Source organism: Osmerus eperlanus, chromosome 25 (genome assembly GCF_963692335.1).
Source record: "Osmerus eperlanus chromosome 25, fOsmEpe2.1, whole genome shotgun sequence".
Taxonomy (NCBI): domain Eukaryota; kingdom Metazoa; phylum Chordata; class Actinopteri; order Osmeriformes; family Osmeridae; genus Osmerus; species Osmerus eperlanus.
The window spans coordinates 6428967-6448948 of NC_085042.1; the positions used below are offsets into that span (position 1 = coordinate 6428967).

Genomic DNA, 19982 nt, shown 5'->3' on the forward strand with positions numbered 1-19982 from the left:
TTAAAAAAGCAGCTGCACAAGGTACTTAACCCTGTCCTGATGTGTGCTTAACTGATAAAAATAGCATTTTATCCTTTTTAAAGGAGATCAGGCATTAGTTGGTTTGAGGCACAGGAATTGTGTTGCAATCAAATAGGTATTAACTACAATCATGGCACTGGTAATAGTGCTAAAACCAATAATCAATACCAATAACCTTTGTAAGTGTACCGCTTTAGGATTCAGGGATCAAAATTGGACTTGAAAAAAACAAAACAATTAAAAGGTAAACCTTTTATCAAAATATCTTTGGATCGAATGACTTAAGAGTCCCTTCCTTGTGAGCAAGACCTTTTTGAACCCGTGTTGCAGCTGTCTTTCCAAAGAGGTGTTTGAGATCACAGATGCTCAGTTGATCGGCTCCGGCAACTGCTTGATTTCACCCCGCACTCGACCTCTTTGGTCTCTTCTGCTGTCCACCCACCTGCTCCCGCTCTGCATCTGGAGCACGCATCACTTCCTATACAGGCACTGTGCAATCTCACTGAATGGTCATTATTACCACAGTATGTTGATTATATAGCTGGAGGTAGCATACAGGTACCAGTTTCAACTGGATTATGTAAAAAAAACGAAATTTATGTGCTACCCACATACAGGTCAGAGAGAGCAACATTAAAGAATTGTGCTATCCTTATAAACAAATCAAGACTAAGAGATGGTCTCAACAAAGAGGAAGAAAATCCTTCAGGCACAGAACAACCGCAGGAGTCACAATCACAATATGGGTCTACATTGACAGGGGAAATAAAATGAGTTTTCTAAACCGCTTGACAGCTAATATACTAACCAACAAATAGTGTGAACGTTAATTCTCCTTCCTAAATCAGTTCAAGACAGACATGTTCCATTAGTAAGATAAGGACAACACTCTAAGAGTATTATATTTTATGAAATGCATTTAAAAGAGACACGTATCAATGGTCACATTCAGTTGCAAGTATCACTCATCAAGTATCATTCAGTTGCAGTCTCTTCTGTACGTTGTGAAGACCCAACTAAATCAGCAACATTTCATCAAAGCATATAGAATCTTTCAGCGTATCATCTCAGTCCGTTTCCCTTTATCCTCCCATCCACACGGTGGCGCCACCTCAGTGCTGGCCCGCGTCCCTGATCCTGCATGCCACCGCCGTGATGAGCGCCGCTCCCTTCCCGCTGCCGTCCTCCGACTGGAGGAAGGTCACCTCGCACTGTGGCGCGAGATCCAACACTGTGTCGTGCATGACACTGGAGAAACTGTGGAGAGAGGGGCGAGAGACAAAGGAGACAAGACACGTGAACCAGGACGATCCTCCCCCCCCAAAAAAGTGGCGAAAGAAATTTTCGAAAGAAACTTCGCTGTCACTCACTGTGGGTGCAGCTTGTACAGGGTGCCGTCCACACCCACGGTGACACGAAGATGCTCCAGGTTGCGGTTGAGCCGGATCTTGTCGACCACGGCGGCCATGCCGGCGCCACAGAGCTGGGCGGCGCGGCGGGCCACCACGCTGCATACCTCCTTCACCAGGATGCTGTCCTCACAGGTGGAGCTGGTCAGGCCCAGGTGCTGCAGGATGGAGCGCACCTGCCTCAGGGCCAGGCGGTCACTGGAGGGGGGGGGGGGGGGGAGAAGGGTGACAAAGGAAGCGTGTGGAGGGTTAGCGCACTTGCTACCAGTACATACACTGGAATACAAGAATTACAAAGCCTGTGCAATGTGATCGATAGCACGTGCTTTCAGATCCGCCTAGGGTGAGTACACACACACACACAGGAATTACACACTGATATCTGGAGTTCTCTCTGTGATGACAAAAGATAAGGATTTTTTTTCCGATTCCTTTTAAATCTTTAAATGCTACTCAAAGAAGCACTTTTCGAATATAATAGTGTATTTGTTTAATATGTCTGATCCAGACATCCCTGTGGCTGGAACCACCAGCAATAAAAGGAGATCAATGTTTCTGTAAAGGAGGAACTGTGGAGTTGGAACTGTTTTGTCAAACAGAGATTAAGAGGGGCTCTCTCTCTATCCCCCCTCCTCTCCCTCTCCACCCCCCCTCTCTCTCGACGCCTTTCTTTGCTTTTAATAAAAAACCTACTGGCTTTCCACAGCGATAATCCCACTCACACACACAGGCTGCAGGTATCCAAACACGCTACCTTTCGATCTGGGAGAGAAACTTGGTCTCAAATATGCCTCTGGTCTTGAGGCGCTCAGACAGCTTGCCTCTGAAGAGCAAGCCCTTGGAGGTGAAGTCCAGCAGAACGTTCCTCACCACCTCCCCAAGGTACATACCACTGATCATCTTCTCATACCTGAGAGAAGGAAAGACAGATTATTGGAAAAACGATCTAGCCAACGATCGCAATTTAGAAGAAAATGTCATCCTCTCTAAAGCCCAGGGTAGGCTCGCTGGCCTCAAATAGGAAGTCATAGACACGGACAAGCCAGGGTGTATTTGCAGTTTACTCCAATTTGTACATAGGGTTAAGCTCCTCGTGACAACTTCCTACTTCCAACTTTCTAAGCAATAAATAGTAAATACATCACAATCCTCAATGAGCTATTATTGTTTACAACATATATATCTTTATAAATATGAATAGAGAACTGAACAACAATGAGGAATCTGAACTAGTACGCACCTCTGTTTGCCCGGATTAGTTGACCGGTCGTCCACCACTCTGTCAAACTCGGTGCAAAACTCGTCTAGCTCCCCACGCTCGCCGAACGCGCCCCACTCCATGTTGACGCACATGCGGCCCTCGTCGCCCTCCACCAGCTCCACGTTCTCCATCTCCTCCATGTAGCAGGCGTTTGTGCCGGTGCCTGAGGACGGCAAGGAGACAGAGGGGACGTCAGAGACAGAGAGAGACAGAGAGAGAGAGAAACACACACAGATAGAGACACCGAGGTAGAGAGAAGGAGATGGACAAAGCTAGAGCTGGAGATGGAGAGCCAGAGACACAGACAGAGACTCACCTACGATGAGGCCCACCTCACAGAGGCGGTCCTCGTAGCCGCAGGTCATCATGGTCCCCACGGTGTCGTTCACCACGGCGACCACGTCCAGGTCAAACTCCTGTCCACCCACGGGGAGCGGAAATATGTCAACATTGATCATTCACACAAACAAGTATGCCTTGCGAGACAAATGACAGAAATTGTTTGGAAATCAATAGCACCCCTTTTGAGAAAAGAATCACACCCTTTCTTGCGGTTGATTGATTGCCTAAGAGGCACTAAAAAGGAACTGACAACATAACTTGAATAAGACAGCGGGAACTCAAAACGTCTTCACTGTTTTGAACAACAGATGATTCTGCTAGCGGAATTGTGCGATTCTAAGCATGCCAAGTATAAGGATAAGACAACTGATCATGTACACATTAAAAAGAAAACTAATGAGAATTTATGTTGGCTCAACTGATCAAAACATACATTTAAATTTCTATAAAGTGTATGGTATACACTGTATATATTGACACTGTATATATACACATAGGAATATACTGTTAACATATGGGCATATGTGTATAGACAGTATTTATAGGGAGTCAGTTGGCTGAGCGGTGAGGGAGTCGGGCTAGTAATCCGAAGGTTGCCAGTTCGATTCCCGGTCATGCCAACTGACGTTGTGTCCTTGGGCAAGGCACTTCACCCTACTTGCCTCGGGGGGAATGTCCCTGTACTTACTGTAAGTCGCTCTGGATAAGAGCGTCTGCTAAATGACTAAATGTAAATGTAAATGTTATACACATTTAGTGGAGAGAGACCCCTGACCTCTCTACGGCGGATGGCATCCTTCAGCAGAGCCACCACATCCTCCCCCTCACAGCCCGAGGCTTTGAAACCCTTGGTCCACTTCAGCAGGATACCCTGGGAGTGGAATACAGGAGAGGCAGAGTAGAGTAGAAGAGAGGCAGAGTAGAGTAGAAGAGAGGCAGAGTAGAGTAGAAGAGAGGCAGAGTGGAATACAGGAGAGGCAGAGTAGAGTAGAAGAGAGGCAGAGTGGGATACAGGAGAGGCAGAGTAGAATACAGGAGAGGCAGAGTAGGGGGGGTTCAAAAAGATTTTGGGAAAAATAAGATGTTCCGTTGATGATTCAATCCATTGACAGGCCTGATTTGTGCTTTTTTTTAAGCAGTGAAAGGAAAGTCGGACATATTTGCGTTCACAGCCTCTTACCTGGTCTAGTTTGTTTTGATGACAGGGGAAGGAGAATGTAAAGCCCAGAGGGAGGGATGCTCCTTTCATGCCCATGTACTCCAAGAAATCAGCGATGCACTGCACAATGTGGTCAAACAGCTGCAACACAAAAAAAAAAACAATTGCAACAGAAGCCAGACAACCCCAGCTCCACCCACCACTAGCTCCATTGATACGTGCGTTCAGGAGAGGAAGCTGAAGATAAATCAAATCAAATGTATTTGTATAGCCCTTTTTACACGCAAGCATGTCACAGAGGGCTTCACATATGCCCATAGAACTGGAAAGGAAAGATAGGAAAACAACACCTAGAATAAGTAGCCCTTTCCCTTTCACATAACTAACAAACCAAAGAGAGAAGAAAGAGCACAATTAGGTGTCGTCCCCCCCCCCTCTAATTCCTCTCCTGCCCAGCAGTCTCTATCGCACCCCACCCCACCTAATTTCCTCCTCCATCTCTCTACCCTCCCTCCCCCTCTACCTCCTCTCCGGTCCCCTGCATGGTGTCCTGGGGGATGGCGTAGATCTTGTTGTGCATCTCCACGCTGCGTCTCTTGCCCCCCCGCACGCGCACCAGCAGCACCCGGAAGTTAGTCCCGCCCAGATCCAGAGCCAGGTAGTCTCCACGCTCTGATGAAGGCACACAACATTTCAGGTGTGTTCCCACACGCACTCACACACTTTGTCACCCCCCCCCCCCCCCATCCACACACACGTCTCTAGCAAACTAATCATCACCCTCAAAGCCACACAAACACCTTGTCACAAATCCCCCCCCAAGCCCACAGAACAAATCAATTGCACATTTCTGACATCTATAACCACAAAAATATGGTATCCATCCCTATATCCCTCCATCCATCTAATATCCTTCCATCCCTCCCTACAACATTTAAGGACCTTCTTCTTCTGGCGAGCGTCTTGACCTCTGACCTGTGCCGTCGGGGGTGGACGTGACGTAGGTGGGCAGCATTTTGACGGTGGCGTCCTGATGCGACTTCCTGTCCAGGCCTCGGGTCATTTCCTCCCCCATCCTCCTCTTCACCTCCAGCAGCTGCTCGCGGCCGAGCCGCAGCGAGTCCAGGATGCGCTGCCTCTCCGTCTGCTGCGCCGCCAAGCGGTACGCCACCGCCGTCACCATGGCGGCGCCCTTCCCGCTGCCGTCCTCCGAGCGCAGGAAGCGAACGTCGCAGTCCGGCACCAGCCGTCGCACCAGCTTGTGGAGCCTCCGGGCGAACCTTGAAACCCAGAGGTGTCGAGGGAGGGGGGGTCAGGGGTGTCTGACGCCTGGAAACCAAACAGCTGCTCCCTTTGCTGCCGCCGTGTCAAAAGGCCAGACTGTGTGTGTGTGTGCGGTTGTGTGTGTGCCCTCTGCACGCCCTCCACAGCGGCACTCACTGCGGGTGGCTTTTGTACACGGAGCCGTCGACGCCGATGGTGGTTCTCAGCCTCTCGGCCGCCTTGTTATCTCGGATCTGCCTCAGCACGGCGGCCAGCGTGGCGGCACACAGGTGGGCGGCGCGGGTCGACACGATCTGGCACACCCTCTGGGCGGCCACGCAGTCCTCGGCAGACGGAGCCAGGCCCAGCTCCAGGAGCACCTGCTCTGCACTCACCAGACCGTCCTTGTCCCTGCGTGGCCCGTCACACACGCACCACACACACACGTTCCACACAAACGGACCCAGCACACACGCACGCACATACATGCGCACGCATGCCAGGACACACACACACAGAGACCGGCTCAGTATGGGTTATTTTTGAAACATGTGTTCTTGAGAAGCAATTACTAAACCATATCACTCGTTGCTAGTGGCATTTGGAGTGGCTCGTCATGGCTTAGTGTGGTGCTTGTAAAACTAATAGGTTTGTTCTTATCCGAGGTCACATTGTAAATCGAAATACCATTCACACTGGAATAAACGATTATGGTATGGCACATACTTTACACTTGATTTGACACTTGCTGAGTAATTACAAAAATATTTCAAAGAAAAGGTGATCCCGCAGAGATAAACAGTCAGGCAACCCCCAAGGTTTTACTCCCTCAGTACACACACACACACACACACACACACACACGACTGACTTGTCGTTCTCGATGGCAGAGACGAAGCTTGTTTTGAAGTGCCCCGTGGTGAGCAGGGAGGGGGTGGTGTGTCCCTGGAACAGGAGCTGTTCCTTGGCCATCTTCACCAGGATCAGCCTGACCAGCTCCCCCATGTACATGCCACTGATCATCTTTTCAAACCTGGGGGTGGGGTGGGGGGGGGGGGGGTACACACAAATAAGCACTCAAACAAACACGCATGCTACAGGAACACCCCTGCTACATGAACCGTCCTACCCATTTCACCCATTAGTCGAAACCACAGATTGTACATGGATGGAACATCTGGTTAATAAAGAGGCTCACTCTGACTGAAGTGTATTGTATTAACCGGATGTTCCATCTGAAGACACACACTCACTCACACACACACACACACACACACACACACACAGAAACTGCTTCAAATATGGAGGCTGCATCTTCCTTACCCCCCTTCAGAAAAACAACAACCCAGTGACAATTAGAGAAATCGCACACACGCACTCGAAAACGGTTAACGAAGCTGCCACTCACAGCTGCCTCCCCGGGTTGAGGGAGCCGGCGTCGATCTCGCGGTCAAAGTCGGTGCGCAGGTCGTCGAGGGAGCCGTCGTCCCCGAACGCGCCCCATTCCATGTTGACGCACATGCGGCCCTCGTCGCCCTCCACCAGCTCCAGGTGCCGCATCTCCTCCATGTAGCAGGCGTTGGTGCCGGTGCCTGAGGGGAAAGACAAGGCAGGGAAGCTGGAGGCTAGCTCAGGCAGCTAACATATGCAGTTATACTAATCCCCGTGTTCCCTTAAGGGCTCTTGATGCATGATGGAGCCGGCATATCTAATCTGGGTCTGGAATGGGAGGGCGACCTTGTATTGTACAGAAATCTATTGGAGTCGACACTCTAATAGACAAGGGGCCATGTCTTAATCAGCTTGACTCCAATTTGAAGGCCAACGTTATTGATACTTTCCAGCTTTCCTTAAGGGAATATCTTTGAAACTGTGATGTAGCTATTTGTTGCTCTAGGCCAGTGGTTCTCAACCTGGGGGCCAGTTCTCCGTACGTCGCTAACTCAGTTAGCTGGATTTGATTGTTGATGATTTGTCATTATCTTGGATTGTTCGGTTCTTCGAAGCTCATCCTGGACTTGCAGTCATAGCAACAGGTCCGTAAGCTTAAACCTGCTCGGGAGCAGGTTTATTTTATGTAAACACGATTAGATTGAGGCTTTACAAGCAGAGGTGATACAGGAAGTCCATCACAGACATGTCTTGTCCGTTTTTACTACAGGAACCTGTTGCAGAAGGTGCAAGAATAATTAGCAGAATTTAACATGAAACCGAACAGCTATACTAATTATAAACAACATGGGTGTTCGAAAAACCGAATTAGCCAGATCATGATTAGCAAGATGAAGTCGTCTTGGATGTGTCATTTGATCTCGGATGTAATAAGCGACGTACGGAGAACGGGCCCCAGGTCCTCAGGTGCCACTGTCCTGCATGTTTTAGATATTTCCCTGTTCCAACACACCTGATTCAAATTAATGGTCGTTAGCAGGCTTCTGCATAACTAGATAACGACCCATTCATTTGAATCAGGTGTGTTGGAGAAGGGAAACATCTAAAACATACAGGACAGGGGGTACCTGAGGATCAGGGTTGAGAACCACTGCTCTAGGCTAACTGACACACATACACACCTTCTACTCACCTACGATGAGACCTATTTCGCAGTGATGGTCGTCATAGCCACAGGTCATCATGGTGCCGACAGTGTCATTAATCACAGCTACAATATCGATATCAAAGTCCTGGGGAAGAGATAGAACATAACATTGGAATAGGATGATGGACAGACAAGAGAGAATAGCACACAGAGAAGCACCCTTCAGCCACAGTCTTTGAACACTATATATACTGTTTTGTATACAGTTTTGCTCGTGATTCATGTTTGGGTTGATCTGCCGTGGGGGGGGGTTATTGCTACTGAATGGACTGCTTAGCTCAATTCTCTAGTGCTTCATTTAGAGTTGCTTCTGTTTTGGCAATGTTGCATAGATGATTACATTTCCCTGAATGTTTGTGGATGAGCCTGCAGCTAACACACACACACACACACACACACTATTACACATCTGTTTTACTTTGTTTTGAGTAAGTCATTTTTTTAATTGAGTGTTCATTTGGCCCCAGTTCAGCCCCCAGCTCCTAGCCCCCAGCTCCTAGCCCCCAGCTCCTAGCCCCCAGCTCCTAGCCCCCAGCTCCCAGCCCCCAGCTCCTAGCCCCCAGCCCCCAGCTCCTAGCCCCCAGCTCCTAACCCCCCAGCTCCTAGCCCCCAGCTCCTAACCCCCAACTCCAAGCTCCTAACCCCCAGCTCCTAGCCCCCAGCTCCTAACCCCCCAGCTCCTAGCCCCCAGCTCCTAACCCCCAACTCCAAGCTCCTAACCCCCAGCTCCTAGCCCCCAGCTCCTAACCCCCAGCTCCTAGCCCCCAGCTCCTAGCCCCCAGCTCCTAGCCCCCAGCTCCTAGCCCCCAGTTCCTAGCCCCCAGCTCCTAGCCCCCAGCTCCCAGCCCCCAACTCCTAACCCCCAACTCCCAGCTCCTAGCCCCCAGCCCCTGTACCGCAGCGCCAGGCATGTGTCCTCACCCCTCGCCTTGCGATGGCTTTCCTTAGCAGGCTGACCACGTCCTGCCCCTCCACGCCACTGGACCTGAACCCCTTAGTCCACGACACCAGGATACTCTGTACCAATGCAAACACACAGTTAACTAAACACATCACATGCATGTTTCATTCATGTCAATTAATCTTTTTTTTTTTTTTGCAGTTTGTCTTTATTTCTGTTTCCAAATCAAAACCCTGTCTTTGGTCCTGAGAGAAGACTTAGCATTCATACTCTCACTTAAGAATAACCAAGCTGCATTACTCCAGCTTGAACAATTTTGAAACCCATGTCTGTTGAAGCCCCCCTCCCTTACCTCGTCCAGCTTGTTCTGCTGGCAGGGGAAGGAGAATGTGAAGCCGAGAGGAAGTTTCTTGTCTTTTATGCCCAGCTTATCCAGGAAGTTGGCAAGACACTCCGCAATGTGGTCGAAGAGCTAAAGTAACAAACAAATGAAAACATAAGTAGATAATTGATAAGAAATTGTACTTGGAAAAGGAGGTTTATGTATACAACGACTCGTGTGTGTGGCGCAGTGTTGGGCAGTAACGAGTGTGTTGTGTGTGTGTGTGAGTGAATGTGTGGTGCAGTGTTAGGTAGTAACAGGTGTGTGTGTTGCACAGTGTTGGACAGTAACGGGTGTGTCGTGTGTGTGTGTGTGTGGCGCAGTGTTGGGTAGTAACAGGTGTGTGTGGTGCAGTGTTGGGTAGTACAGGTGTGTGTTGTGTGTGTGCGTGAGGGGCTCTCACCTCTGTCCCGCTGCCCCTCATCAGGCCCTCAGGAATGACGTAGATCTGGTTCTCCATTTGCACCTTCTGCTTACCATTGTCTGAGACCTTCACCAGCAGGACACGGAAGTTGGTCCCACCAAGGTCAAGGGCCAAAAAGTCTCCCTTTTCTGGTGACAAACACACACACACACTTATGTAAAGGCTAGAAAGAAGTACTTGAGTGTGTGTTATTACCAGGTAGCCTAGTTATTGTACATTTTAATTTGATCTCAATGACTGACCGGGTATATAACAGATAACAGGAATAGAGTCTAACAGTGGCTTTAAAACCATCCAAAGGACTTTGACCAGTATATGACGAGATGAAATAGAACCCAACACAGCCAGCATTCCCTTACCTGCACAATAAAAAAATAAACTCTAAACAAAATCATACGATTTTAAACGTCAGCCCAGTGTAGGCTAAATCATCAAAGCATCTGACCTTAGCTCAGGTCCGAATATCATGAAGAAACCAAAAGAAAATGTTAAGTGTTATATTGTGAGAGCTTTATATCGTGGGTGTAACAGAATACTGTTTATAAAACACGGGAACCGCAAGTAAGTAGGCTACCTTCAAATACTTTAAACCTCACAGAACTCCTTGTTACACAATGCATTCCTACACTTTGAATATTTCGCTTCAGAAACTTAGCTTGAAGAAAGAAAGACAGACAGGAAAACGGGAACCTGGAAAGAGAGCCAGAAACTAATAGGAAAAGTTTCTCTCTGTAAGGAAGCTTTCTTATCTGCCAGTTTGAGGTCAACAATGACCTCAGTCAACAAGCTGGGTAAACAGAAGATTTGTAACTCACCAAACATCACAGGTCATTCTGAGACAGGAGGACCAATACTCTTTCTAATGACTTCCTAACCCCTTCTTCTCAAACAGCTGTACTTATTTGCTTCCAAGAAGAGATCTCTCTCTCTCTCTCTCTCTCTCTCTCTCTCTCTCTCTCTCTCTCTCTCTCTCTCTCTCTCCCTCTCTCCCTCTCTCCCTCTCTCCCTCTCTCCCTCTCTCTCTCTCTCTCTCTCTCTCTCTCTCTCTCTCTCTCTCCCTCCCTCCCTCCCTATCTCTCTCCCTCTCTCCCTCTCTCTCTCTCTCTCTCTCTCGACTGTGAGGTTGAAAGACGGAGGACTTACAGAATCCCCTCGTGTGAAATATCTCTGCAGCAATATCTCTTCGGGCCGTTTCTCACCTGTTCCATCGGGAGTAGAGCGAACAAACGTAGGCAGCATCTTAACAGCTGCCGTAGGGTTGGTGTCACGACCAAGGCCCTTGTCCATTTCCCGACGGAATCTCACCGACACATCCATCAGGCTCTCCTCGGACAGACGGAGATGGTATAGGTACTTGTCCACCTGGATGGAAGGAGGGAGACAGAGTTAAACATGCGTAAGAAGACTTATTTGTTAAATAAATAAAGCCAACAAATCTCTCAACAGAACACAATAGCAATTTAGCTAAACTGGTTAAGCTACTGTTAAATTATGGCAATAGATTTGAGTGCTACATGATTTACTGGAGAATTCAAATGGAAAAGTTAGAAATAATCAGATTAATAAATGTCCCCTAGATCAGCTCTAAGATTTTTTTTATAGATGGTCGATCATCCAATTAGCACATAAACGCTGAGTTTAGTGTGAGTGACTGTGAATTCATTTGCATGCGTGGGCGTAAACTATGAACAAGTCCATCTGTTTCTAAAACCTTAATTTATTACGGTATAACTTCATGTAGTATAGTTAATCATTATTTTCTAGTGGCTTCCACATATTACATGTCCAGTTTGATCAGATTATCAAACCAAATCAACAATGTCTTCAATACTTAAGTAACTTTATTGCCTTTGTAAAATGGCAGACATTTGCACAGGTAGGTTGTGATGTTGTGAAAATGGATGGATACCAAAAATGTGTTCAGAATACCTGCAGTCAGATTATAAAAGAGGATGTTTGACAACTACAATTATTATTATTTGAGTATCTTGAAATTTGTGGACACCAAAAATGACATGATTTATTTTATACACCACACCAATTTAGTTTCCTGAATACCTTGACAACAGACCTTTAAAGTATAAACACCTAAAAGATAAATGCCAGCTTTGCTTCAGTTTGATTGGCCAAAATCAATTTGTCTGACAGCAGACTGGCAGCATCTCTAAACATGTCGAATATTATCATCAAAGCTCCACACTTTGTTCAGTCAAGTTCCCTCTAGTAAAACAAGAGTGCTGCTTCCTGGTTTGAGCTAGCCCCGCCCGCTTGGCTTCGAAGCATGTACGCAACAGGAACTGGAGGCCCGACAGCACACGCCTCACACTCCAGGAACCTCTGACTTGCTAAACTAGCTCTTCTGCAAAAGGCATGTGACAGGAGGGTTCAGAGCATTAGGAAACACATGAGACTACAGGCCTGAGCTCAGTCACACCAAAATAGTTTACAACTCTACCCAGAGCCACAAGCTGTAAATTATACTTCTACACACTGGGGAAAAAACACTGTCCATTTGAAAATTATTTGCGAGGAATAAATTAACAGATGAGGAGTGTGAAGGGGGTAGATTACACCTCCTGTTGAGAGTCTTAACAGAGACATCTTGTTCTTAACAGAAACCTGACTGGAGTAATATGAGCTAGAAGACCTTGGCTGCTGTGGAGGTTTTCCAGTCTCAATATGTGTGGTCTGGTACCAATAATAAACACACTATCACCTTGATACCACCGCTAAACATAATGGGAGCTTGCATAAGGACAACAGGTCAGGAAAATGAACTGGTCGGTCACCTTGGCCTCAGGGTCCTCCACACTACCTCGCCACAAGACATACAATTAATCAGACAAAAGACAATGCTTGCAACAGGGAAAATACTGACTGCACAGCCATAAAACCTGACACTGGAGATAGAATGTGAGGGGGGGGGGGGTAGAAGGGAGGGTACTGAAGGACTGTTGAAACAGTCAAATCAACAATAGCCTCTTGTGTCATTCACGATTTTCATTGTCATGAAGAAGCAGGTCACAAATAAAGAAGAGCATTCTGTAGCTCTGCCTGTATCCTATCTTGTTGCAGAGTGAAACAGTTTAGGAATAACGTTACATCATCAAATGAATTAATAAATATCTGGCCTTGTCTATGCCATCCAAGATGACTCTAATACCAACTAGCCTTCACAATATAACCCTATGACAACCCCAACCTTTAGACCAACAAGGCCTGCCCCAACCCCTATACACGGGGGGACTTGCATGGTAGTCCAGTAACTACTTAAAGGCCTATGTAGTATTTTATTGCAGTAATAACAGCTGGTGCTCGAGGAATGTAGTAAATTATATTCAGCAGCTACATAGGCTACAACAACCCCACAGCACATTTCAAAGTTGCGAACGCTTAGCTTGCTGTTCAACTGAACGTTTACCAACCAAATTCTTAAGACGCACAAAAGGCACGTATCTTTAAATGTTGGCAAACTGTATCTGAGCCAGATATTTCAAACTGGTTATACGTAATGGGGAGACCAGCTCTTCTGGGAGGCCAACTACTAACATGATTTGCTAATTTATGAAATCCCAATATATGAAAAGACAAAGACAACGTCATATTCCACGTAGGCTACCTCGGTTGAGCATCCACTTAAAAGTGGATTTTATGATCTGATAGCAAACGCTCAGAGGCAACATTAGTTGATAAGAAATCATCTAAATCCAGTAGATCGGTAATAACAGAGCACATTCTCTGGTAATACTAAATGAGCTTTCATTTGGATGGATAAAAAATTTGAAGTAGCTGGACGTGACGCAATGCCGACGTAAGACAGCCTACATCACATGTGTGAATAAACATGAATTAATCTTTGTTAAAAGTCCTTACTATTACCGACTGTTCACCATAAACCAGTCTGTTATAGGTTTCCGGTTAGCTTTACTTTTGTGATACCGATAAACAAAAAGTATTTCCACTCACTTTTTGCACCTGGTCATGGTGGAGTTCCGTAAAGTAGTAAGCCAACAGATGCGATGCTATCATTGTCGGTTCTTGTTTATAGCTAGCAAGCCAATTTCTTTCCAAGAGTAATTTTCCAGATATATCTTTAGCAGGCAGTCATAACCTTGCACACCCTCGTAGTCTCCTGTAAAAATCTATACGCACAAACTTTGACTTGGTTCAACTTTTAGCTCAAGTCATCAGTCTCAGTAACTTCAACCTACTTCTTGCGAAAAAGTAATTTGAGTATTCTGCGCGTCATCGAAGACATTGCTGGCGATTGGCCAGAGGGAAGGTGTGGCGTACACGAATACACTATGGTAATGATGATGCTAACAAATTCGCATCGCTTTTATCTATTTTATTACTGGACAGGCTATGTCTTTCAATATCATTGCTCTTCTATAAAACGTCCCTCAATTTTGAGAATTCATGTGACACACAAAATCACATTAGGCCTATCAATCTGAATGTTTAGTTGTATGTAGGTCTGTGGTTGTATGTGTGTTTGTGTGTTATTCTTTTTTCACAGCCATTCGTTCTGTTTTAAATCATGAAATGGAAGTGGCACAGGGGCAAGGCGTTTGGCATCACCTTGACGTGAAGGCACAGGTGACGAGCACATATTGCTTTATATTCAATTCCTATTGCTATTTATAATGTCACTGACATAACAACATGGGAAGGCAAGGTGGTGCATAGACGCAGATCAGAACCCCATTCTTGTTCACTGGCACAGCACGGCCGTCGCCTCATCCACACACAGTACCGCAAACCCCGTCCACCGTCCCAGCGGGGTAGAAAATATCCCACATTCGTTTGATCCTAAAGTGTACTCCGTATCAATTTCCATGTGTTCCATGAAATATTTGAAAGAAGAAAAATGTCGCCCACGGATAATAACCCATCTGAGCCCAAGGTTAATAGGCGGCTGTAATTATACCAGCACTCAGGGTGCAAAGACCCATTGGACAGCTACACAGAATATTTGCCCTGCAATTTCGTACATCAACAGTTCTCTTTATTCCAATTCATTTGCATTCCTCTAAAATATTGATTAAAGCAGTTTTAAAGCATCTGCAGAATATGTGAATTCAGTGGATGCAGACTTGTCTTGACAAGCCACGTGTCCTTACATGGGTTGTGTATTCCCCTGGCGCCATAAAATCATAATCCATGCTCGAGCTCATGGTTGCCGAGGGTAATGTATGATCGAATCCTTGGAATAGTTGGATCAAACTGTTAGTTTGACACAGTCGGTAGATAGAAGGGACCCCTCCTCAATTCTCGTCTTCTAGGCCACACAGTCAATGAGAGCGAGAGATAGAGCGAAGATGTAGGATAGTAGGATAACTAGGTAATCTGCGATGAAGGTATTAGTGGATTAACTATTTATAACCCACAGTTTAAAGGGATCACAGTCATTCTATTTATAATGTAAATAATTGTCGAAAACATCAAATGGTACATAAAAAAAAAAAAAAATGTAGATATTCCAAAACAACAATTTCTCGTCTTCAAATTAATAGGCTAATAAGGATACACGTTTAATGCGGTGATCAGCTCATATTTATGAGCTTGTATTTGTCCCCTTTGGTTACTGTAATAAGGAGGCTTTCAAATATATAATGAGACTTATAACCAACAATCAAAAATGTATCATGTATTGTCTGTGACTACCAGGGGCGGTTTTAGGCACGGGCGGACCGGGCAGCCGCCCGGGGCGGCATTTTTTCATGTCACGTGGGGGGCGCACGAGCATAAAATCAATAAATAAAAATCTCTGCGCCGCGAAGCGGTTTTCTCTTTTCTATCATTTCACTGTGTGGGGAATTGGCAAATTGGCGCCCCCTTCAGGCAGCTGCAGGCACCCCTGCTTGCTGAGAAGGTGCCGTGCACAGAAGCTGTGTGAAAAAAGGGGAGAGGGACAGACAGCTCATCTGACTGGGTCTCCCAAATGGAACGGACAATTCATAATATTATAAATATAGGCCTAAAGTTCCTGCACATTTTTGTTTTGTTTTTATTGTGTGAAATGGCGAATTAAAAAAAAATGGGTATAGGCTAACTCTTACGTTTGTTAGCCTTTTTGCTATGATGCTTGCTATGCAACAACAATATTTCGGTTTTAACTCAACAAACAGGAGATAACATTTCACCATAATAGTGTGCTTTGCAACAAAACTGTAACAAGTTCAGTTATTATTTATTTTCATTAGGTTAGGCCCTGTAATTAGCCAACGGAATTTTCAAATCTGTAGGTAGTTTCAAAGACGAACATTTGCTATTTGCTACAACTATATTTCGTGACAAAGTATAGTTTAACGTCATAACTAAAAGTGTTCCTCCCTAAAAGTTATATTAATATAGCATGTAATAACAGACATTTAGCGTGTAAGGGCATGTTTATGTAACCCTCCTATTATGTTTGGTATCAATTTGACCCCAGGCTGTTTTAGCTGTATAGAACATAATCGGTCTTACCACAACAGCCTTTTGATTTCAATGGGGGGGCGGGGGGGTGGGGGGGGGGGCGCGAAGGGCGTCTCGCCCTGGGTGTAATTCAATGTAGAACCGCCACTGGTGACTACTGTCCTGTCGTGGTGTCGCCATTTATGATAATGTTGCCAATGTCGTAGATTACCAATACTCCCATTGTTAGACTTGATCAAAAAAGTATTCATATCAATTGTGCAATTATATATATATGATATATATATTTTATCTCAGGTTCCATGAAACAATCCCAATGACGAGTCATGACCTCTAGTGGTGACGTAGTGCTAGCGACCTGGCGCACAGCACGTGCGTTTATGTTAGCCAGCCTAATTAGAGGCTGGCTAAACACAGGTTGATGTTTTTGGGGGTAATTATTGGGGACTACCGTGACGACAGGTAACATTGGGAGTCACAGGCAAAATACAAATTTTGACAGACCTCCAATATTGTCAACTTTAACATTTTAAGTTCCAATAGGTCCAATGAGGGTCCCAGAGGCTGAAATAATGGGTGACATTTTGATGCGAGCAATAGGTGAGCCGGTGCTCCCTATTCACTGCAATGTTACAAAATTCAGACGCGGTTCCAACGGCCAGTATGTGGACGCAGAAGATTGGAGTGAAATTGTGAAGAGAAGACAAATGGTCAATGCCAAGGAACGCCAGAGAGTAAGTGGGAAAGAAAAATGAACAGTATCTTATATTGTGGGGCTGTCAAAGAGTGTCCCCCAAATGGTACATCGCCAGTTACAGATTAACGGTTATAAAACCGTGTTTATAGATGCACATTAATAAAAAAAATAAAGGGATATGCTGACCAGAGTTGCAGTCTAAACGTGAATAACAAAGTTTCAATTCAGCTCATCAATAGATGTAGACCGCAACCTAAACTCACACAACGACAGATCTACCTTTTTTTTTAAATTATTATTATTATTAACTTAACCGAGCCAATGTTCTACTCATGTTGTTTTTACCTCTTTTGGGGAGGTCCAAGTCTTAATTAGGGGGGTCAGACCCTCCTGATTCAAACCCTACTGATCATCACTTTGTAATGCCAATATGTATCAGAATTTGAACTCTGCAGTGTTTAGACCAATGGCTGAATTGTTCTTGTTTTTTCCAGATAAGGAATTTAAATGGCATGTTCTCTCGTTTGAAGCGCATGGTGCCTCTGATGCGTCGTGACAGGAAGCCTAGTAAAGTAGACACTCTTAAGGCCGCCACAGAATACATAAGGCTACTTGTTGCTGTACTACAGGACTCCGACAATGTGAGTTATTTCTTGTCAGGCGCTTGGCTGGAACTACATTACGAGAAATGCAGCCTCTCACCTTGAGCTTGTCCCTTGCCTGGATGAAAAATACTTGCTTGTTGAGAGTTTGTTTTTCTTCAGAATGCTGGAGGCCCCACTGATTTCCTCAGGAACGCTATCAACTATGCGACCACTGATGGCATCGCCAGTGACATGTGGAGATTGGATGAGGTGACTAGCCGTAGAGCAGATTTCACCAGGCAATTTCAGCTTTGTCCATGTTGACATGCTGAAGGTTAGTCTCTGGTTTCATTCTCTATTGCGAAGACAGAGGTTTGTGTGTCCTAGTCCCTTAAAGTGCATTTAGGATGGACACGGAAGCTTTGACATTCTACCAGGGATTCCCCTGGCATTAAATTCAGTGGTGTTGTTGAAATTGGTGTTTACAACAATCTCATGTCATCCCACGCGTCTCTAGATATGAACTGCAGAAATGAAAATAACTCATTTGCAACTACATCTCTCCACCTCGGATATCCCCCTCCCTCTCCACTCCCCCCCCCCCCCCCCACACACACACCTCCCTCTCTCATACACACAGATACTGGAGGGTGTGTCTGGCGAGGCAGAGGTGACAGATGCCATGACCATGACCGTCCCTGTAGTCACAGCAGAGTATGGCGATACGGATGGAGACATGAGTGGGCTGGTGTTGCACCATTGTGTGGTGCCCACCTACCAGTACATCCTCCAAGTGGCCCCGGATCAGACTATGGTACTAACTGAACAAACCAACTATGTTGGCTCCAGCATGGAGCCACTTGCTCCCACTTCATAAATGGACCAAGACGAATTGTTAGAACGTTAAATTGGTGTCGAACGAGGCTAAAGAATGGGTAACCAGACGTTGCTTACATCAACCTAAACTGTTTCAACTATAGTGTAAACTAATATATATGGTGCTTGGGCTAATACTAACACTACTGTGTTCCTGACTTTGACCTAGAACTGGAGAAAGGACCTTCATTATCACTGACTAAAATATATAGTATCACTAACTATCACTTTGCTGCAATGACACAACTTTCAAGTCAACATTATTAAAAAATCGACTGACATCACAGCATTGTCAAAGAGAAGGACTCGGCTTCAGGCAAAAGCGGTAAAATAAAATAGCCAATCAGGTGAAGCTTTCCCTGACATGATCAACCTGGTAACTGCTAACGCAAGGGTGCAATTGGTGGTGCAATCAGTGTAGAGCTTTGAATATCTGATTAATGGGTAGAAAACGTGAAATGCTCAAAATACATTCACTTGATCTGAACTGGGTTATTCAATTGATGTCCTCCATTGTTTGGGTAAAGGGAGTCTCTTTCAGGCAAATGTAGGTTTTTCGATCCTTCACCTAATTTCACCCTTCTTCGTCAGTTAGCGTCGAGCTTCCTTCGGCTGTCTTGTACCCGCCCGTTTAGAACTTCAGTAGCTTCTACCTGTAGCTCGGAGGAGGCAAATAGTTCCCTGTGACCTGTATTGTTATAGAAGGTCTGTCAGCTGAAGACTCATTCAAGAGCATGTACTAGAAGCATCCTTCAAAATGATTGCTTAACACTTTATGTAATGCCTTGGAAAACTATGCCATGCCCATTTTTCTCCACTATAGGGAAGGGGAATGCTAATGATGCTACCCAAAACCACATCACATAAATTCCAATAAAATGCAATTATAAATTCTAAGACCCTCAATAAAGCCATTTAAAAATGAAGGAGGATTGCAATAGCCCCATCGATACCTTGCCAATAGCAAATTGCTATAGAATCTGGATACTTGTCTTTGGCAGGGACTTTGGCTTGTTTTCATAGAAAAAGATTTTCATGACTTACTCAGGGCCTTGAGCATGTGTAGATATGTAGTTTCATCAGCTCAAAAGACAATGCTGAAGTATACATTTCGATGAATACTATAGATGAATCCTATAGGGGTCCAATCAGAGATTTGTGGTTTAAAGTTGAATGATTGTGGTCAAAGAATGGCTAAATGTTGCCCACAAGAGGTGAGAAATGTTGGTGCAGTCAGTTCTAATATTTGTATTCAATGCTGTTTTTTTCACCTCAAGATGATTGTAGAGTTTGAGGTCTGGGAAACTGATTTAAAAACATTATTTTACACAGACGCAAAATATTTCGGTGGGAAGTTTATTGATATATATTTTTGTTTGTTGGCTAATCTTTAGTGAATTATTTATTTTCAGGATGGAAAAAATGCCACAATTTATTAAATTGGTCAATATTTTTGTTCGTATTTGTATTGGTTTACATTTCTCCATGTAATAAAATGTTCAGCATTATCTGGTTTGTGGATGTTTTCTATAAAAAGCCCCAACCTTTTAAGAATTGTATTGCTAAATGTACATTAATTACCTGAAGGACAGCAGCGTGAACAGGCAGACGTTGCCTGTGTGTTAGGGAAGTATCTTTTGGAAA

The 19982-nt window shown here is 45.2% G+C and overlaps 2 protein-coding genes across 4 annotated transcripts; one reads left to right on the forward strand and one right to left on the reverse strand.

The window, feature by feature from the left end:
- Window positions 1-253: 253 nt before the first annotated feature.
- Window positions 254-15060, reverse strand: hk2 (hexokinase 2). 2 transcript variants are annotated; one of them, XM_062451292.1, is made up of 18 exons: window positions 14885-15060; window positions 10961-11123; window positions 9741-9889; window positions 9308-9427; window positions 8976-9071; window positions 8040-8139; window positions 6864-7047; window positions 6327-6488; window positions 5633-5866; window positions 5168-5472; window positions 4716-4864; window positions 4214-4333; window positions 3809-3904; window positions 3008-3107; window positions 2671-2854; window positions 2185-2340; window positions 1392-1628; window positions 254-1278 (listed from the first exon to the last, which is right to left on the reverse strand). In XM_062451292.1, exons 1-18 carry the CDS (start codon window positions 14936-14938, stop codon window positions 1134-1136), a joined length of 2754 nt encoding a protein of 917 aa, XP_062307276.1. In that variant the 5' UTR covers window positions 14939-15060; the 3' UTR covers window positions 254-1133. The 2 variants fall into 2 exon arrangements, with proteins under 2 accessions (XP_062307276.1, XP_062307275.1); XM_062451291.1 differs by lacking the exon at window positions 14885-15060 and adding an exon at window positions 13728-14007.
- A 1468-nt stretch (window positions 15061-16528) lies between these two features.
- figla (folliculogenesis specific bHLH transcription factor) lies at window positions 16529-18450 on the forward strand. Of its 2 annotated transcripts, XM_062451500.1 has the most exons (5): window positions 16529-16643; window positions 16725-16915; window positions 17373-17519; window positions 17643-17732; window positions 18103-18450. In XM_062451500.1, the coding sequence occupies exons 2-5, from the start codon at window positions 16730-16732 to the stop codon at window positions 18337-18339; spliced, it is 660 nt and encodes a 219-aa protein (XP_062307484.1). In that variant the 5' UTR covers window positions 16529-16643; window positions 16725-16729; the 3' UTR covers window positions 18340-18450. The 2 variants fall into 2 exon arrangements, with proteins under 2 accessions (XP_062307484.1, XP_062307485.1); XM_062451501.1 differs by lacking the exon at window positions 16529-16643 and having other exon boundaries at window positions 16715-16915.
- The last annotated feature ends 1532 nt before the right edge of the window (window positions 18451-19982 follow it).